Source organism: Arvicanthis niloticus, chromosome 3, assembly GCF_011762505.2.
Source record: "Arvicanthis niloticus isolate mArvNil1 chromosome 3, mArvNil1.pat.X, whole genome shotgun sequence".
NCBI classification, from domain to species: Eukaryota; Metazoa; Chordata; class Mammalia; order Rodentia; family Muridae; genus Arvicanthis; species Arvicanthis niloticus.
Window position 1 is genome coordinate 132,686,198 of NC_047660.1, and position 18,111 is coordinate 132,704,308.

The following is an 18,111-nucleotide window of genomic DNA, read 5'->3' on the forward strand; positions in this document are numbered from 1 at the left end:
CAGACATACATTCAAGCAAAACATTTAAAAACATAAAATAATAAAATATTTTCTAAAATTACGTCAACGGAGCAACTCATAAGGAAGAAGTATAGAAGTCAATAAGTTGCTGGCTTATAATGTAGTTCCTATCCACTGCTCTGTGCTGGAAAGTAGAGGAACTCTAAGGACTTCGAGATTCCAGAAGGAACGTCCTTTTTTTTTTTTTTTTAAAAAAAGACATTGACCTGAACCTAGTTTAACTGTGATACTATCACAATGAAGCAAGAATTTAGTTATGTTTGAAATGGGTTAACATGTAGAGATTAGTAAAGCCCTAACTAGTAGTAAAGTAGACATTTTCCTACAGAGACTCCTGAGCTTGCTTGACTTAGATGCCTAAGGTATTGGTAGGTAGCTAGTCAGGTAGAGAACTAGAAGTCCTAATCACACCCTGGCATACTTTCACATGTTGACTGCAACAGAAACAACCACCCTTCTCTCTGCACTGTACCTGTATGTACATGATTAAACTGGAAAGAATTTAGAATCACCTGGGAGACACACCTCTTAGGAGTTATAGAGAATGGGTTACAGAGGGTTTGCTGAGGAGTAAAGATATACTATGAATGTGATTGTTACCTTTCCCACCTTAGGTTCTGGTCTAAATAAAAAGGAGAAAACAAAGATCATACCCTCCCTGTCCTCTCTCACGGATTCTTCACCCTGGTTGCAAGGTGACTAGCTATGTCATGCTCTTGCTCCCACAGAAAGAACCATACATACCACCATGACTGCTCACCAGGGTTGGACTGTGAGGTCAGATAAACCTTTCTTTTCTTTAGGGTATGCAGTATGGAGGCCTTATATTTCTCTAGCTGCCTAGTTTCCGCACTAAGGAAGTGCTTACGAGTAGAAAATAGGTGCCACTCGCTCATCTTTGCACACCCCAGGACCTAGCATTTATTTCCCACTCAATACCTGTTTTCAACCATAACCCCCCCCATCCTGCATTTAATGGCTGCAACAATTGTTATCAATCCTATCACTCACATGGTCAGAAACATTCAAGATGCCCTTCATTGCTCATTGCATAGTAAGTCTATATACTACCTAATTTGTAACGAGCTGCACAAAATGTAATTTAAGTTGTTTAAATTCTCCTAAAACTGATTTCTCTTTACCAATTTCTCTCAGAAAGACATGGGACTTGGTTTAGGGTAACACAAGAGACAAGTTTGTATGCTCAGAGTTATCTCAAATTCTAGCTTACTATTGGTATTATATTCTGTAATTAATTTTTTTTTAGGACAAAAAGGGTTTCTTTTAGATAGCTTCTCATAATTCCCACAATGACCACAGCCTTCAGTTTTATGTGCAACAGCCCTTTTGGAGAGTGCATCTACACCATGGTAGATCTTGTCCAAAGATGGTGACAATATTCTCTCTTGTGACACTCACACTTGCTAGAGGATAAGAAAGTGGTGGAGTCAGTTCCCCATCTCTGAATCTGAGCTGAATTTATGGCCTGCTTGGACCACAGAATGCTGTGGATATGCCAAGTTGGGAGTTTCAGATCCTGCCCTTAAAACTGTCCATAGCTTTTGCTTTTAATCCCTTGTAACTCTAAGGCACCACATAAAGAAATCTAGTTTCTCTCCTACAGGAATCAGACAGTTTCTAGAACCTAAATAGCTGAAAAGAGAGTTCTAGTCAGCTCAGCAGTGACACCAAGTCACTGAATAAGGTCATGTCATCTTGGATTCCTCACCTCAAACTTCAGCTGAAAGAACAAGCAGGGCAAAGATGACTGGCCCAGTTGAGTGTTGCCAAGACAACCAAAGAATCATGAACGTGGACGTGGTTGTTACTATAAACCACTGAGTCTTAGGCTGGCTTGATACAAACCCATAGGCCATTGGTTGAAATAGCATTTGTGTTATTCAAGATTAACTTAAAACATAAATAAGTTCAGAGACAGGCATGATGGCTCATACCCATAATCCTGTCTAAGAAGCCTGAGTCAAGAACACTGCTTTGAGTTTTAGAGCAACCTGGGCTACAGAGAGAAACCAGTCTCAACCAAACAAATAATCCACAGATGAACCTTCTTGTTTAAGAAGGAGTCTCTGTGCTTTGGTATCTCACACCCATCCCTCTACTGTGTCTATCTGATTGTACAATATCCAACAATGCAATGCAAAATTTGTGTGAATCAATGCAGAAATCAGAGTGAAGTGATTATAATGTGAAATTGCAAATCTTTCAAAATATGAAATCATAAAATTGATGAAGGTAATGTCAGAGGGGGCCCTTGAGTCATGGGAAGCTCCTACAACAGACAAGGATCTGCAGCTGTAATAGTTAACATTTAGGAGAAGAAATCTATGTGCATGACAGCATGTAAGCACTTCAGAGGGAATGCCTGGGATGTCACCATGTAGAAGAGGCCCTTGGAAAACTGATAAAGTCCTCCAATATTTTTGAAATTATGATACTCTATGATTTGCCCACAAAAGTCAAATGTAAAAGGACATGGTATCATGATACCATATAATTTTGTCAGAAAACTAAGCTTCTAAAAATCAACACCAGATTCATGGGGGGGATTTTTGTGTGTTTGTTTGTTTGTTTTAATATTTAACACATCATTGTCCAACAAAAATACACAAAATAGAAGTTAAGTTTGTTTCAGACATTTTTTAAAATTCTTAAAAGGCACAAGTGGTCAAATCTTCTTTTGGCATTTTGTAATCTTGTTTTTTAAAGGTCTCACTTTAAGTCTGTGGTGGGGGCTACTGATTATCTGAGGAAACTGGAAGCCTCTATAACATCTGTAATTCATCTTCTTAATGGGCAGGTACACACTGAGGGTGCTGGCACATGCTCTGTGAACACTATATCTGACTGAGGATAAGGCAACCACTGAATATACCACCAGAAGAGCTACTGTTTCTTCAGTTTACATAGAGGTATTGCCATTAAGAAACGCACTGTCCCATGTTGAGTCCCTGACCCAGTGCTAGCTGACATTTGTTCTTCAAATCTTTCATAGCATGCCTGTCACAAACCTCCTGCCCAAAGCACTTTCACAGTCTGGATACATTTAAGACCAATTCAAGCATGTAAAGTCGTTTTAGGAAATGAGTCCCAGAACCCAGGACCCCGGGCTAAGGGGGGGCCACATGTGAGAACAGGTGTGCCACTTCACTGAGCAAGAATCTGGAAATGTCAAGCGTTCGATCCACTCAAATTCAAACCTGGCTCGCAGTCACACTTTTGGACCTGTGTCAATAAATGCCTCGCGAAGATGGGGATTGAGAAATACTCCCCATGGATTCAGAATTACTGGAGACAAATAAGCACTTTCTTTCTTTAAAGGGACTACTTGAGGAGAGGGGCTCTACCTTCCGTCCTCTAAAAAAAAAAAAAAAAAAAAAAAAAAAAAAAAAAAAAAAAAAAGCAGTCATTCAAAAGATTTCCATCTCTTATGTAACAGTTCACAGGAAGCAATGCCACTTGTCTTAACATCCCTGAGTCTAAGCTCTTTCAAGGTGGATTGCACCCCATCTTGCAAAGAAGACAAGACACCAAGCTGGCTTCCTTGTCAGTGTCCAAGTAATCTCCTGTGCTTTGCAAATGAGAAACTAACACCACCAGCCTGGCAGCACAGACCCTTTTAACTCTAAGGGCACTCAGTGTTCTGCAACCTAGCAGTCAGCTCTGGGGCAAGAGCAAACAATTCTTTCTGTTACGATAACTTGTATCCAGGAAAAAAAAAAACAGGCGCTCTGTAACATAGCAGCCAGAGAAAAAGTTTACTAGCTTTAGCCAATCGGAGGCTGGGGAGCCCTGCCAAGTTAACATGTTTCTCTCCGCCTCTAAATGAACTCATGATTGAAATATGGCATTGAACTTTTTTTTTTTTTTAAGGGAAGGGGTGTAGGAAAGAAGAGCTAGTGCGGAAAAGAGCTCGGGCTTGTGAGGAGTGTGGTTAGGAAGTGTGTGCTTGTCACTGAACCCTGAGTGGATCCTGTAACCTTTGCCTTCCACTGGGTGGAGTAGGACCTTTAAGAGCAGCTGGAATGCAGTTCCCCTGATCAGCTTAGCCAGTTATTCTGAACCTCTGCTAGCCCTAGAGAGCAGTGCTCACTCTAGACCACCCAGCCTTCTGTGCTTCTCTCCTGAGCAAGAAGTTTCCAGCGGGGGAAGTAGGTTTCCATCTGTCCAGCCATGGGAGAGGACGCTGCACAGGCAGAAAAGTTCCAGCACCCAAATACAGACGTGCTCCAGGAGAAGCCATCCACCCCCAGCCCAATGCCTTCCTCCACACGGAGCGCCAGCCTGAACCTGGGGTCCACAGAGGAAACCATTCGAGATAACTCGCAGGTGAATGCTGTCACCGTGCACACACTCCTGGATAAACTGGTCAACATGCTGGACGCTGTAAGGGAGAACCAGCACAACATGGAGCAGCGGCAGATCAACCTGGAGGGCTCGGTGAAGGGCATCCAGAACGACCTCACCAAGCTCTCCAAGTACCAGGCCTCCACCAGCAACACGGTGAGCAAGCTGCTAGAGAAGTCTCGCAAGGTCAGCGCTCACACCCGCGCTGTTCGGGAGCGCCTGGAGAAGCAGTGTGTACAGGTGAAGAGGCTGGAGAACAACCACGCCCAACTCCTCCGACGCAACCACTTCAAAGTGCTCATCTTCCAGGTCAGTGTCTCCAGGATACCCCTCCACCCACTTGAGCTCAGTCCTCCGAGCTCTCAAGGCCATCTTCCCATCTGCCCTGCCAGTCAAGCTTCGCACACACAGAAAGCTTTGTCCTCTAGCTGCCTGCTGCAGGCAACTGTGAAATGTGGCCATAAGGGTTGGAATCTCCCCATCCTTCAGGCAACGCCTGTGGGCCGGGCAAGCTGGGGACATTTGTCAGTGAACACCTAGATGCACTCGGTTAAGGGTGGGAAGTTGAGCAGGTGCAGGCACCCACTCTAGTCAAATTCATTTGTCGCTTTTCATTTGGAACTTGTGGCTGTGGCTGCAGCTGTTAGCTGGACAGGGCAAATTAATCCAGTGGCTGTTTATTAACTCTTAGTGGAAGTGAGCTAACTATGTGAAGGATTTGTTTCTTTTGCTCTGACCAAGACACACAGCTTTTAAACCATCTTTTTTCCAAGGGCCCCTGGTGTTTGGGAAATTACCAGCATGGAAAGTTAAACTAGTCTTGTTCTTTAATTCATCCTTTGTCAAAGCAATCTCCAGTTCTTTTCTAGAAAATGATGCAAATAAAAGTGGGAAGCAAAGTATAACTCCTTACAAACACATTAAATATGCCCCCTGGTTGCTCAGAACGTAACTCTAAAGTGAAATAAAAGAAACGTTATCAGTGGTTGTCACAAAGACCAGCCTTGAATATCTTCCCCTTGAAATAGTTGCCTTACCATGAAAAGGCCACTTAATTTTTTTTAAAATGCATCAATGATGCAATTTATGTAAGAAAGGCTATCTGGGGACAGGAAGATTGCATGGAGCTGTTGTTCAGCCAAGTGGTAGGCATCTGTAAATCTAAGGGCTGCCCAGCCTATTGCTGGAAGCCCTTCCATGGATGGCCTTGAGCCAACCCAGGCCCCAGGAAGCATTGCCATCCTGCCTCAGGGCTGTCTCCTTATGATCTTGTGAATAGGAGAGACTTTCAAAACCATGGAAGGGAGAGGCTATAACCAACAGATTGTGAAAGCATACAGGGAGAGCCTTCATCTCCCAAGAGACATTTACAGACTGGGATTTAAATGGTAGGAACCTTCTTTTTCCTAATGAATCTACTCTGCCAAGTTAGGACTCTAGCCTGCCTATCACCATAAAAGGAAAGACTCATCTTGCTGCCTTTGAGTCCTCCCCAAATTGTACTTGAGAGCTGGGTGGTCCAGACAGCTGATGCTCCTGTATCTCACAGGCTTTCTGCAGTTGGGAAAGTTTTAGGCTTTTGATGCAGATGCGATCGCTTTTTAGGAAACAGCTGAACTGGAAAAAGCTGTGGTCAACCACATCAGAATCTAAAACCCTGCCTTTATTAGCCAGAGAGATCCTAGAAGCCTTAGCTCTAAAGGCATTTCTAAATTAAATAGTGATTTTGAAACAAAACAATATACCTAGGTCTGTCAAAGGAAACTTCTCTCCCTTCTGTATGAATCAGAGAGTGTATCTCATCATCCATTAAAGAGGGAAGGAAAGTGTTTGTCCAGTAAAAGAAATAAGGATTTTAAGGTTTAGTTTCTGTTTTGTTCTATGGGTATGAGAAGGAGGAACTCGGAGATAAATGACTATATGTTCAAGAGACTCTGACTGTTGGGGAACTTAAAGGCATGTGTTGTTGATGGGGGCCTGACAAGGTCATCTGTTCTGTTGCACTGAATTGACAGGTGTGACATCTCACCAGGAATGGTAAGACTTTCCCCATAGTGATGAAATGGTGAAACGGGGGTGCTCAAGCTAATGTCTGAAACAATAAATTTTATTACAGTGGAGTCCAGGATAGTGAGTGGGAAGACAGGGTGTCACACAGACATTGGGTCACATCCTACTTGGTCTCTTGCCAACTATGTTGATCATTGACACATTTGATATCTGGAAGCCTCTGTTTCTCCTCGTACACAGAAGATACTAATAAGAGCATGAAATAGCTGCAGTCTTGATAAACCCAGCATGCACTGTAAGGCCCCGTTCATTCGATGCTTCCTTGACTATCCCCAATTTACCGGTGAAGATGCTGAGACTCCCTTGTTGTTTGTCTGAAGTTGTATGTAAGTGACAAAATTGGCATTCAAAACCACATTTAACTGGTCCCAGAATATGTGTTTTTAAACACTAGTGCTTCCTGGCTCATATCTCTCCCACAAATGAGAACTAAAGGAAATGGCATATGTAAAATGATTCTTAGAGACGGGCATGGTGGAAATACTCACTGAGTAGACCCTATTACTCCATGACTCTGAAACAAGGGCTGAAACAGGCAGCCCTGTCTCCACTTCTACTGGTTTAGAAATACTGTTCTTAGGCCAAAACTGACCCCTGCCCTTCTGAGGATCTTGAAATAGCTGTGTTTGTCCCTTTTTGGTTGAGGCTTGCTAGTGAACACACATGTACACACACTACACACTGTACAGCTATCGTTATGTCAGAATGAGCATCATATCATAATCCATGAAAGCAAAGGACTCTATCCAAAATACCTACTCTAAATAGACCCTTCGAGTATCAGCACATATGTCACAGTCTGGCAGAAGGGGACTATCTCAGACCCACAGAGAATGTGGATGTCATATACTGTACTTTGTGTCTTTAAAAAAATTGTCATTTTCAGTACTTTACTGGCTTTGGACAATAAATATTTGAAAATAAGAGGAGTGTTCATATACTGTACTGATAGCACTTTGTGTCTTAAAAAATTGTCATTTCAGTACTTTTTCTGGCTTAAGGCAATAAATATTTAAAAATAAGAGGAATGTTCAAAAAGATAATCTGTCCCTTGACTTGGGCATATTTGGTACTGTAATGTTGAGAAGAAGATCTGTTTACAGTTTGATGAATCCTGTCACATCATCCCAAATCTACTTGAATATGTGTGTCTGCTTGTACATATGCTTTTCTGTGTATGCAAATATGTATGAGTGCGCATCTTTATGTATGTATGGGTGCGTATATGTGAGTAATATGCATTTGAGAGAGTGTGAATGTGTATGCATTTGAGTGAGTGTGCATGTTTGTGTGTGTGTGTGTGTGTGTGTGTGTGTGCATGATTTGTAACATTCTTATACATTTGGACTTTTAATTTCTAACTTTGTTGTAAATCTATCCTACTTAAAGCATGTCATGTATTTATTGAAATCTGAGTTTCAATAATTGGGTTCCACAATGCTATTGTAGCTCTTACACGGTTAATTCCTTAATGATAACTTCAAATTACAGCCATCAGTATCTAACAACTGGAAAAACTATCACCCCCCACCCCCAACACAGAGATGTATTTGAAAATCCCAGTGAAATTCAGCAATTTTTAAAAAAAACATTTTTGGCAATAATTTAATATAATATTTGAGTTCAGTATAATGAGACATAAACCGGAATAAATAACATAAGACTTACAGATATTGATGATCAAAGTATTTATGGTAAGCTGGCAGTGGTGGCACACATCTTTAATCCCAGCACTTGGGAGGCAGAGGCAGGCAAATCTTTGAGTTCAAGGCCATCCTGGTTTACAGAGTGAGTTCCAAGACAGCCAAGGCTACACAGAGAAACTGTCCCCAAAACAAACAAACAAACACAAAATCAAAAAAAAAAAAAGGAAAAATATTAATGCCAAAGGAATACCACATTTAACATTTTTCTTGGAAGCATGTCTATCTCTTACTAAAGTTATAATGTAGAGTTAAGAGAAAATTCTGTCTTAACAGTAACTGGCCCTGGGGGTGAAGTGCCACTTATGTCCTCAGACCATTCTAGGAATGATTATTTGAAAAAGCAGCTTGAGAATGATTGCAAAACCAAAAGATAAAATGAGAGTATGCATTAACAGCTTGCACTGCCATCCCCATGGAGTCGTGAACCTGGATGAGAAAGCAGAGCGAGGTTCCATACTTGCCACTGATAATACTTCTGAAAATGTGAGTCTCTAAATGGGCTTAAACATTCATCATCTGGGTTCCTTGCTGATACCAGAAGTTTAGAAGTTCCCTGAGAATTACATCTCCTCATGATTTTTTTTTAAATATATTAGTTTAAAGAGAGTACTTGGGGCTGGAGAGATGGCTCAGCGGTTAAGAGCACTGACTGCTCTTCCAAAGGTCCTGAGTTCAATCCCCAGCAACCACATGGTGGCTCATAGCCATTGCAATGGGATCCAATGCCCTCTTCTGGTGTGTCTGAAAAGAGCAATGGTATATTCATATACATAAAATAAATAAATCTTAAAAAAAAATAAGATGGCCACTATTATAAAAAAAAAAAGAGAGAGAGAGAGAGAGAGAGTACTTTATCCAAAATCACTGTTCTAAAAGCTGTTCAACTAGTATGGACTGGAGAGAAATGGGAATATGAGTTATCAAAGATGCTTTCATATCAGTCCTCTCCATGTTTGTATCACAGGTCAATGTTCCCTTAACAATATTGGTTTTACCATGATACTTATCCCGTGCCCTTTTAGTTTATGATTTAAAAAAAATACTATTTCTTATTGTTATTATCTACACTTAGTCAATGGCAGCATTGTCCCTGACACTTGAAGTGAATAACTGATTATAGCTGATATTTAGTGTTGGAAAAACATACACATGCTAAACTCTGTGTCAGTGATGCCCTCTCCAGGCTTCTCACTTTTTAAATGCTCTTCAATCCAACATGGCTCCTATGGTTTTATTCCTGTGTGAAATTAGATATGTTTGGTGTGAATGGGCGCACCATGGTATTGTTCCTGCAAATGGTTATTTCTTTTGGTGGGATGTAGGTTAAAATCACATAATCAAATATTTTTTATCGAGAAGACCTCTTAATAATCATTTAGTTTAACCTTATTTTATAGGAAGGAAACATTCTCTGAGAAACAAAATGACTGTCAAGGTCTCATTTCATTGATAAGAGAAATTATAGGATAGAATTGTGAAACGGGTAAAAACTATAATGTCACTGTGGTAAAGTTCATGTTTATGCGTTTTACTAGCTCAGCTTTTAAATAATTCAATGTGGGTTATTTTTTGTTTTATATTTATGGTTTCTCTTGTGTGTGTGTGTGTGTGTGTGTGTGTGTGTGTGTGTGTGTGTAACAAAGAACTCCTAGCTAATGTGATCTTTAAAAAAAAAATGAACCCTTGATAACACTGAAAATAATGAGACTTTTAAATCCTACAGAATGTGAAAGACTGCCCAGGGATTATAACTAATGCATTTTATTCTTATGACTTGCTGATTCCACCGACAGCCGCCCTGCGGGTGCAGTTCTAATCAATGGCTTTATCCACTTGGCAATCTATACCTCAGAAACACAAATTGGAGAAAACCATCAATGTGTAAAGGAGACCTATAAATCAGAATGTCAGGTAGCATAGTTTCAGTTTAATAACTAGTATTTAGAGATTATTGAAGAAAATATTCCATGGACACAAATGTGTGCTCTTCACAACCCAGCAGGATGCCACCATGTCATCACAGCAGGATGCCACCATGTCCCTGTTACTTTTGTGAGTGGCAGGAGAGCAAACAGCTGGCCTCTCTCTTCTTATTGGGGCTTTTAAATGACTTAAAGTTAATTTTCTTTCCCAATGCTGGTCATAAAGCCTTTTGTTTTTAAGTTTGCATCTCTGTATATGTGCAGAGATTTGTATCGTCAACTTAAAACCAAAAAGTATCCAGCAAGCTGGCAGGTTTCCCTGCGTTGATATTTACATGCACAACTGGGACTATTAGTTCACAAGGATCGATATAAATAGCAAACAAGCCTAAGTGCAAGGGAAATGCTACTTCTCAAGAGTTTGTTCCATTCCTTTCCCCCATATGCTACAAACATATCCATCATATATGTTAGAAGTTTAGCATTTAATATTCCCTTTCTTTGAAAACCTCCTAAGGGTCCTTGTGAAAGGTCAGAACCAGGAACTCCTACATCAGTGGTGGCTGAGGACCTTTTTTGAAAACAAAGGACAAATAACCAGCTGCTCCTAGAGACTTTTCCTCAATAGAGCTGCCCAAGGAAATAAACCTCAGGGATTCTCTGTGCCATTTCAGGCAGTCACATATCCCACGTAGACAAACGAGTAGCTGGCATCAGTGAACAGCAGCAGGGTTATGGATGTGTGCTTAGCCTCACTCTTAAAATAGCTGCCAGTCTGGGAATCTGTAAAAGAAAGCAGGTCACAAGTGTTACAACTGGAGGTGGACAGAGAGGTGTCCCCTCACTTGTAGACATGTGAAGTCTAAGGTGTTTCGTTGAGGAGTGTAAGAGGACTACATAGTAGACAATGTTCACAATAAGCCAGCAGCTGCAGCGGCTCCATTTGCATAGAACACCACTCGAATAGCGGAACACCACGCTTTGTATGCTTTGTATAAGGGAGTGACTTAGAAGGAAAGGAATTGGTATTTTTCTGATTCTAAACAAATGTTTTGGAAAAAGAAAGAGATCTGTTGCACCTGGGAATTTTCAAATCCCTCTGTGATAGGAAACAGGTTGCCTTCAAAGAAGATGCCAAAAGAAGCCACAAGATGCACACTGTCCAGTAGACAGAACATAAAATATTTGCCAATAAAATATTTCCCAGGTAATTAAAATGACAGCTGAGGCCCAGCAGCTAACTGAGGAGACATTGCTCAGGAGTTTGCAGTTGCATAAAGACACGGCCAACTCATTCTGGATAATCTCTCTCTTGCTGGGCTAATTCCATAATTGGCATCAAAGAGCTCTCATGTAAAATTTCCTGTACATTTTCAAATTTCACAGAGGAGTTCTACTGGGCTTCCTCCTTCCCTCGCACCCCACCCTCATCCCCACATGTGGTCTGCTTCTACCACTGATATTCCAGTTCAGTGTCTAATGTGCTCTCCTTGAAGCTACCCTTAAAGGATGCCCGAGAAGAGGAAACAAAGAGCCGTAAGACTCAGCAGAAGCTCCATGTTGGTAATAAAACTTACACTTAAGAAAAACGGCAACTTATTTTAATTCTCCTTTTGGTTAAAATTGACGAATGGAAAGTTATCTGATCTACAGCTTTTGATTACCCTGAGAGCTTATGGTATAGACAATGTACCTTAAGGCTTAGTTTTTACAGCTTTCTGCCCGAATCCTTTCTTTCCTCACTGAGGACTTTTAATAACATTTCACTGAGCTCTTGGTTTTATCCTTCCCTGTGAGCAACAACTGCCAAATCTCCTCAGTGCTTAATCAAACCCCAGGAGAAATTCTGCTTCAGGTCTAGTCATCGGAGTCCTAACTACTTCTGTTAGTCTACCTCTTTCTGTAATATTCATCCATCCACTGGAAACAAAATTCTTCTTTCAGAAGGAGAAAGTTCCCCTCAGGCCTTGGCTTCTCTGGTTCCTCCAGTGTCACCAGCATTCAGCCTACTTCCTTCTAGACACGGAACTAAATTGGCCCATTCTCCTATATCCCTCCAGCCTGCCCCATATAGAGCAGTCTACACTTCAGGTACCTTCAGGACCTTCTTAAAAAGCCATCTTACCCAACGTGTTCATTTGATGACTGCTTGGTAAGCTTGACCTGTTGAGATGCAGTGGTGAAGAAAAGATAAAAATATTTCCAGGGAGTGTATGCCCATGAATCAAAATCAACTTCAGCTGGAAGCACGACAAACTATTCTCCTCAAAACTCCACATCAAAAAGGATTCCTGGGAATTATCCACTGCCAATAGGATAAGGACCTGGGAGATCCAGCTACATTATCTATGCTTAAATTTGGGGTGAGCCAGTCTTTTGCAGGTCTTGTTCAGGTAATAGCACTGGCTCTGAGTTCATGAGTGCGACAACTATGACATGTACAGAAGACAGAGTGCCACAGCACTTCTTCCTATCCCCCAGCACTTCCATTCTTTCCACCTCTCTTTCTCCATGTTCCCTGAGACTTGGGGGGGGGGGGGAAGACTTATCAAGATTCCCATTTGGACATAACCAAGAATTCAGTCTCTTATTTTCAGTGCTGTGAACAGATATGTATCTTTCTATTGACTGCTGCCCAGGGCAAAGAGAAGTTTCTGTGACCAAGAATCAGAACGGGTCTGGTCTATGATTACGAACATCAGTATTTAAAAGCTACTTTGACATCATGACCGGTTAGCAAAATAACACTAGCAGAATAGTAGGAACTGTGATCTCCCCAAGCCAAACTCTGGCTTTGACCTGTAGCAGGAATCAAATTCCTTCCTGTGAAGCAGGCTTGAAATCCAATCAGAAAGCAGTTAGCTACTCACATAACAACCATATCACTAATGTGTCGGTGGCCATACCTTGTCTGGCAATGCATACTTTAATATTATAAGAGCCCTGATGTGTTTTCTCTTTTACAGTAGCCTGTGTAGCATCTTCTAGCACTGTGAAAGATAGCAATCAGGAAGGACAGACAGACTTTTAAATCCACAGACTGCAGTTATTTTATTTTTTTTTTTCAACCTCCAAGTGTGCTGGGCTGTCTGAGATGCAATCAGGTCATCTGGAGGCTCTGGGTGCAGCATAGGTGGAAAGGAGTCTGGATCTGTGCTCTGCTCAGATTCCTGCTGAACCCCTGATGGCCCTGAGAGTGCATTTTGAAAGCTGCTAATCTAGGTCAAATCCTCTGGTTCATATTTGGAAGGAATAGGAACCCAAGGAGATTAAGCTATTTGTTGAAGACACACAGCCATTTAGCAGTACAGCAAAGACTCCAGGCTTCCTGCTGCAATTCCCCATCATGTGCTATTATTTTTGATGAAACGTGTAAGTTCCATGATAATGGATTCCCATGTAACAGTGAGAAAAAGAAAACACTTAAAACTCAAAGGTGCTTTTACACAATGTGGCCCAAATCTGTCTGTATTCAAATCTCTCAGCCAGCAGCTTTATACTTTAGAGACAAATTGTCTGGCTCTACCATTACCCAAAACTTTATAGAAGGCCTCATTTGACTACGTGAAAAGCTGTGGATACTGAAGAGAATAGGTTCTCTTCTACCCTTAGCTGGGTGTGAGGCCAAAGCTTTACTGCCCAAAGAAGATACTTCATACTAATGGGCTTGATGCTATACCTGGCCATACATGGCGCCTCATCTCTATCCCTTACAGATTGCCACAGAGCACATCCTCAACCACAAGTCTTCATGAGCAGGCCTAGGGAAGGCTATTTTTGTCACTCTTTGTGTGTGTGTGTGTATGTTGGGGTGTGGGTGTGTGTTGGTGTGTGTGTGTGTGTGTGTGTGTGTGTGTTGGTGTGTGTGTGTGTGTTGGTGTGTGTGTGTGTGTTGGTGTGTGTGTGTTGGTGTGTGTGTGTGTGTTGGTGTGTGTGTGTGTGTGTTGGTGTGTGTGTGTGTTGAGGTGTGTGTGTGTGTTGGTGTGTGTGTGTTGGTGTGTGTGTCTGTTGGGGTGTGGGTGTGTGTTGGTGTGTGTGTGTTGGTGTGTGTGTGTGTTGGGGTGTGTGTGTGTGTGTGTTGGTGTGTGTGTGTGTGTGTATGTGTGTTGGTGTGTGTGTGTGTGTGTGTGTGTGTGTGTGTGTGTGTTGGGGTGTGTGGCGTGTGAGTAGAGGAAGGGCCTAATCAACATTTCTGTGCTGTTCTAAACTTAAGGACTCCCCAGTGCTCTCTTTTGCCTCCTTATATATTTTCCGGCTAGACTTTTGTATTCCTTTGTAGTGGGGTTTTTGACAGAAGCTATGCCCACCTCCCTCCATCCCCTCACCCCTCTCCCTTGACTTGCAGGAAGGCAGGAGAGGCCTCTGGGTTCACAGCATTATAACTTACTTTATTTTTTTATCTGGGCAGCTTCCTGGCCTACATGAATGAGTGGGGCCACTTCCCTCTGCCTGTCACTGATAGTCCCTTGCCAGTTAAGCTTCATGGCATTCCCACTGGCAGACCTTGGCCTTATCCAGCCCAAGGTGGATGACTGGATCCAAATTAGAAAGGCTGCTTCCTCTTCTGGAAAGCCACACTCTGCTTCTGTCATGTGCATTGCCTAGAACACAAACCCAAGTTACAGCAGGTTAGAGCTATTTGTTCAATATGCTATTATCATAAACTCACACTGCCCTTCTTTACAGGAAGAAAGTGAGATCCCTGCCAATGTGTTTGTGAAGGAGCCAGTTCCCAGCGCTGCAGAAGGCAAGGAGGAGCTTGCTGATGAGAACAAGTCCCTAGAGGAAACTCTGCACAACGTGGACCTCTCCTCTGATGATGAATTGCCCCGTGATGAGGAAGCCCTGGGAGATAGTGCAGAAGAGAAGATGGAAGAAAGCAGGGCAGAAAAAATAAAAAGATCCAGCCTCAAGAAAGTGGATAGCCTCAAGAAAGCATTTTCTCGTCAGAACATCGAGAAAAAGATGAACAAGCTGGGAACAAAGATCGTATCTGTTGAAAGGAGAGAAAAGATTAAGAAATCGCTCACACCCAACCACCAGAAAGCATCTTCTGGGAAAAGCTCCCCCTTCAAGGTTTCTCCCCTCTCCTTTGGTCGGAAGAAAGTCCGAGAGGGAGAAAGCTCTGTAGAAAATGAGACCAAGTTGGAAGACCAGATGCAGGATGACCGTGAGGAGGGCTCGTTCACAGAGGGTCTTTCTGAAGCATCCCTCCCCAGCGGCCTGGTGGAGGATAGCGCAGAAGATGCTGAGAAGTTAGCATTGAGAGGGAACAACTCAGGCATGGGCAGCAACAAGGATCTGACCATTGTGGAAGATGAGGAAGAGGAGTCAGTGGCCCTGCAGCAGGCCCAGCAGGTGCACTATGAGAGTGGCTACATGCTCAACTCCGAGGAGAGGGAGGAATCTAGTGAGAAGCAGGTCCAGCCAGCTGTGCTGCATGTGGATCAGACGGCCTGAGTGCACAGCCAGAACACTGGGCCAGCTGCACCCAGCAGCTCGCTCAGATGCATCCACATCGTGGAAGCCGTCTCCGCCGCCCCCCCCCCCCCCGCCCCCTTCATCTCTACCTGCTCCCTACTGTGACCGTCCAGGCCTTAACCACTGACCATACAGTAGCCTCAAGCATATATGGGATCACAGAAGCAAACTGCCAGGGATTCCATTTCTAATTTGCTCATAGGTTCTATTTCTGTAGAATTTCTCCAAGATTGCAAGAAGAAAGAAATGGAACAGTTTTTTTAAAAAATCAACTATTTCTTAGGCTTGGTCAGAAAAACTAGAGGATATTTAAGGTAGTAGTTCTAAAAAGTGATTTTTTTTTTTTTTTTTTTTGGTCATTCTATTAGCTTGCTGAATAGTGTAGCAGTAATGTAGTGAATTCTTACTGTATTCTGTGAACAATTATTCTTCAAGTATGTGATATGGAATATACATAAGTCTGTAAGCTGAGAATATAACCCTTTATTTTTAAGAAGAAAACATTTACAAAAGATAGAGCAGAAGGAGCAGCTGGTTTTTCTCTTATAGAAACCATTGTTTATTGTAAGGGAGCTGAAAGGCCGTGCTGACGGGGAGCTAATAGCACCAGGACTGCTGAGATAGAAAACTAAGATGGGAAGATTGGGAAGTGGGAGGAATGGAGGACAAAGAATGACAAAAAGAATGAAGACAAAGAGAAAAAAGATGTGCTTAAAACGTGAACTCCTGACATTTTAAATCTATTTTGCTCTTTAACAATACTAAGGGGAAAAAAAAGGAAAAAATGCTAAAGAAGTTCATATATCTTGCAAGAATATATCTTATCTTCTCAATATTTTCATAGTCTAGTATTAAATAACATAACCAGACATTCTGGAGTAAAAACTGGGGTTCTTTTCACTAAATAAATGGCAGTATACATCATTCTGTGAAAAAGCTCAAAAGGCTATTGTCTCTTTAACATTGGAACAGATGTAAGTCTCAAATAAGTAGTATGTACTGTTTTATGGGAACGTCAATCAAATGATTCTTTAATATTTTCCACTTTGAAGTGACCTTTCCATTCCAAATATGATATAGGTTTATGAGGTATTCAAACTTGCATGTTTAAGAACGGTAAAATGCTAGGGTTTGGTTTTTTGTTAGTTTTTTTTAAAAAACACACACATAATGGTAATTTCATTCCAAGTAACATTTTATTTATACATAATTTCACAGGATATTAATGTTTTAGCTTACAAAAGAATGCTAGTGTTTTATTTCATGTGCATGTTCGTTCTGTCTAACAGACTAAAAAGTTGCTTTATCTATTTTTCATCACAAAATGCCAATGCTTTGTTATATTGCAGTCTGAAGATGAGAGACCCAGGGCTCAAACTCTCTACTCTTACTGTGCAGTAGCACAAGTGAGCCTACACACAGCGGTGACTGGGCAGCAGTCCCAGGCTGCACTCTGACTTTCAGCAAAGGAGTGAGATGAGTAATGGGTGTTGATAGTGTAACCTATTCAGCTGTGTTCCTGCCTTGCAATTAATGTAACCCCAAATACTGAATTGTTGAACTAACAATGTCTGTGTGAAAGAAGATTAAATAAACCAAAAAATAAAAAGTATATAACAATGTCAGTTTCTTTGGCAAAACACTCTTACAAGCAGAAGAAATTGATTTTAAAATGTTCCTCTGAGTATAGTGGTCCTGCTGATTGGGTCAGTCATGACTTCCCCCGTTAACTCCGTTTTCCTTTTCCCCTTGATCTCATTGAGAAACCCAACACTCATTCTTCAAGTTTAACTTTCTTGACACTGCCTTGCCACCTCTACAGCATCTGAATTTATTGGAGCAGCTTGATTAATTCGACAGTTCCATCTGCATTTAATAATATTGTTCGGGCCTTATAATACTTTCAATAGTCCTGAAAGCCTCAATCTACTGAACTTTTTATTGTACTCAGCTCAGTCCCCCAGATACACTCTTGTCCTCCTCAGTGCCATAGACTACATGGATGCCATCACACGGCACCCAAAGCAGGTGTGACTGGCTGTCACTGTGCCTGAAGAGGTGGGGAGTCATCGGCCCATGAAACATTTCTACTTCTGATTGCAAAACACGACTTTCTCATTTATTTCTATACACTAGATACTTGTCAGTGGAAACTGCATGCAAATGTCTTAAGTTTTACTGAACAATCACATTTATTCTATGTTCCACAATTGAAGCTTTAAAATCCCAAGTAATAAAACAGAGAATTAGGCCAGATAATTGTTGGAAAACACATACCATAGGGATTAGAGCAAGTAGCAGTTGTTGAGATAGAACCTATTTGTTCTGTATTATTGTTGAATTATTTGCATAGTGGGGAGGCTGTGAAGCCCCAAATTAGATATGTCCTCTTCCCACCCATCCAATAAACCATCCCTAGCTTTATGTGCCTGGAGCTGAAGAACTTGATTACTGTTCCCCAAGTATCAGTTACACATTAATAAGGACTGAGATCTGTATCTTAGAAACATGATTCAGGAGTTAGAAACATCTATTACATGGATCAC

General features: G+C 41.6%; 1 protein-coding gene across 1 annotated transcript; it reads left to right on the forward strand.

Moving 5' to 3' along the window:
* The first annotated feature begins 3,909 nt into the window (after window positions 1–3,909).
* On the forward strand, window positions 3,910–16,710 carry Cavin2 (caveolae associated protein 2). The gene is made up of 2 exons (XM_034498089.2): window positions 3,910–4,695; window positions 14,771–16,710. Exons 1-2 carry the CDS (start codon window positions 4,213–4,215, stop codon window positions 15,542–15,544), a joined length of 1,257 nt encoding a protein of 418 aa, XP_034353980.1. The 5' UTR covers window positions 3,910–4,212; the 3' UTR covers window positions 15,545–16,710.
* Window positions 16,711–18,111: the final 1,401 nt, after the last annotated feature.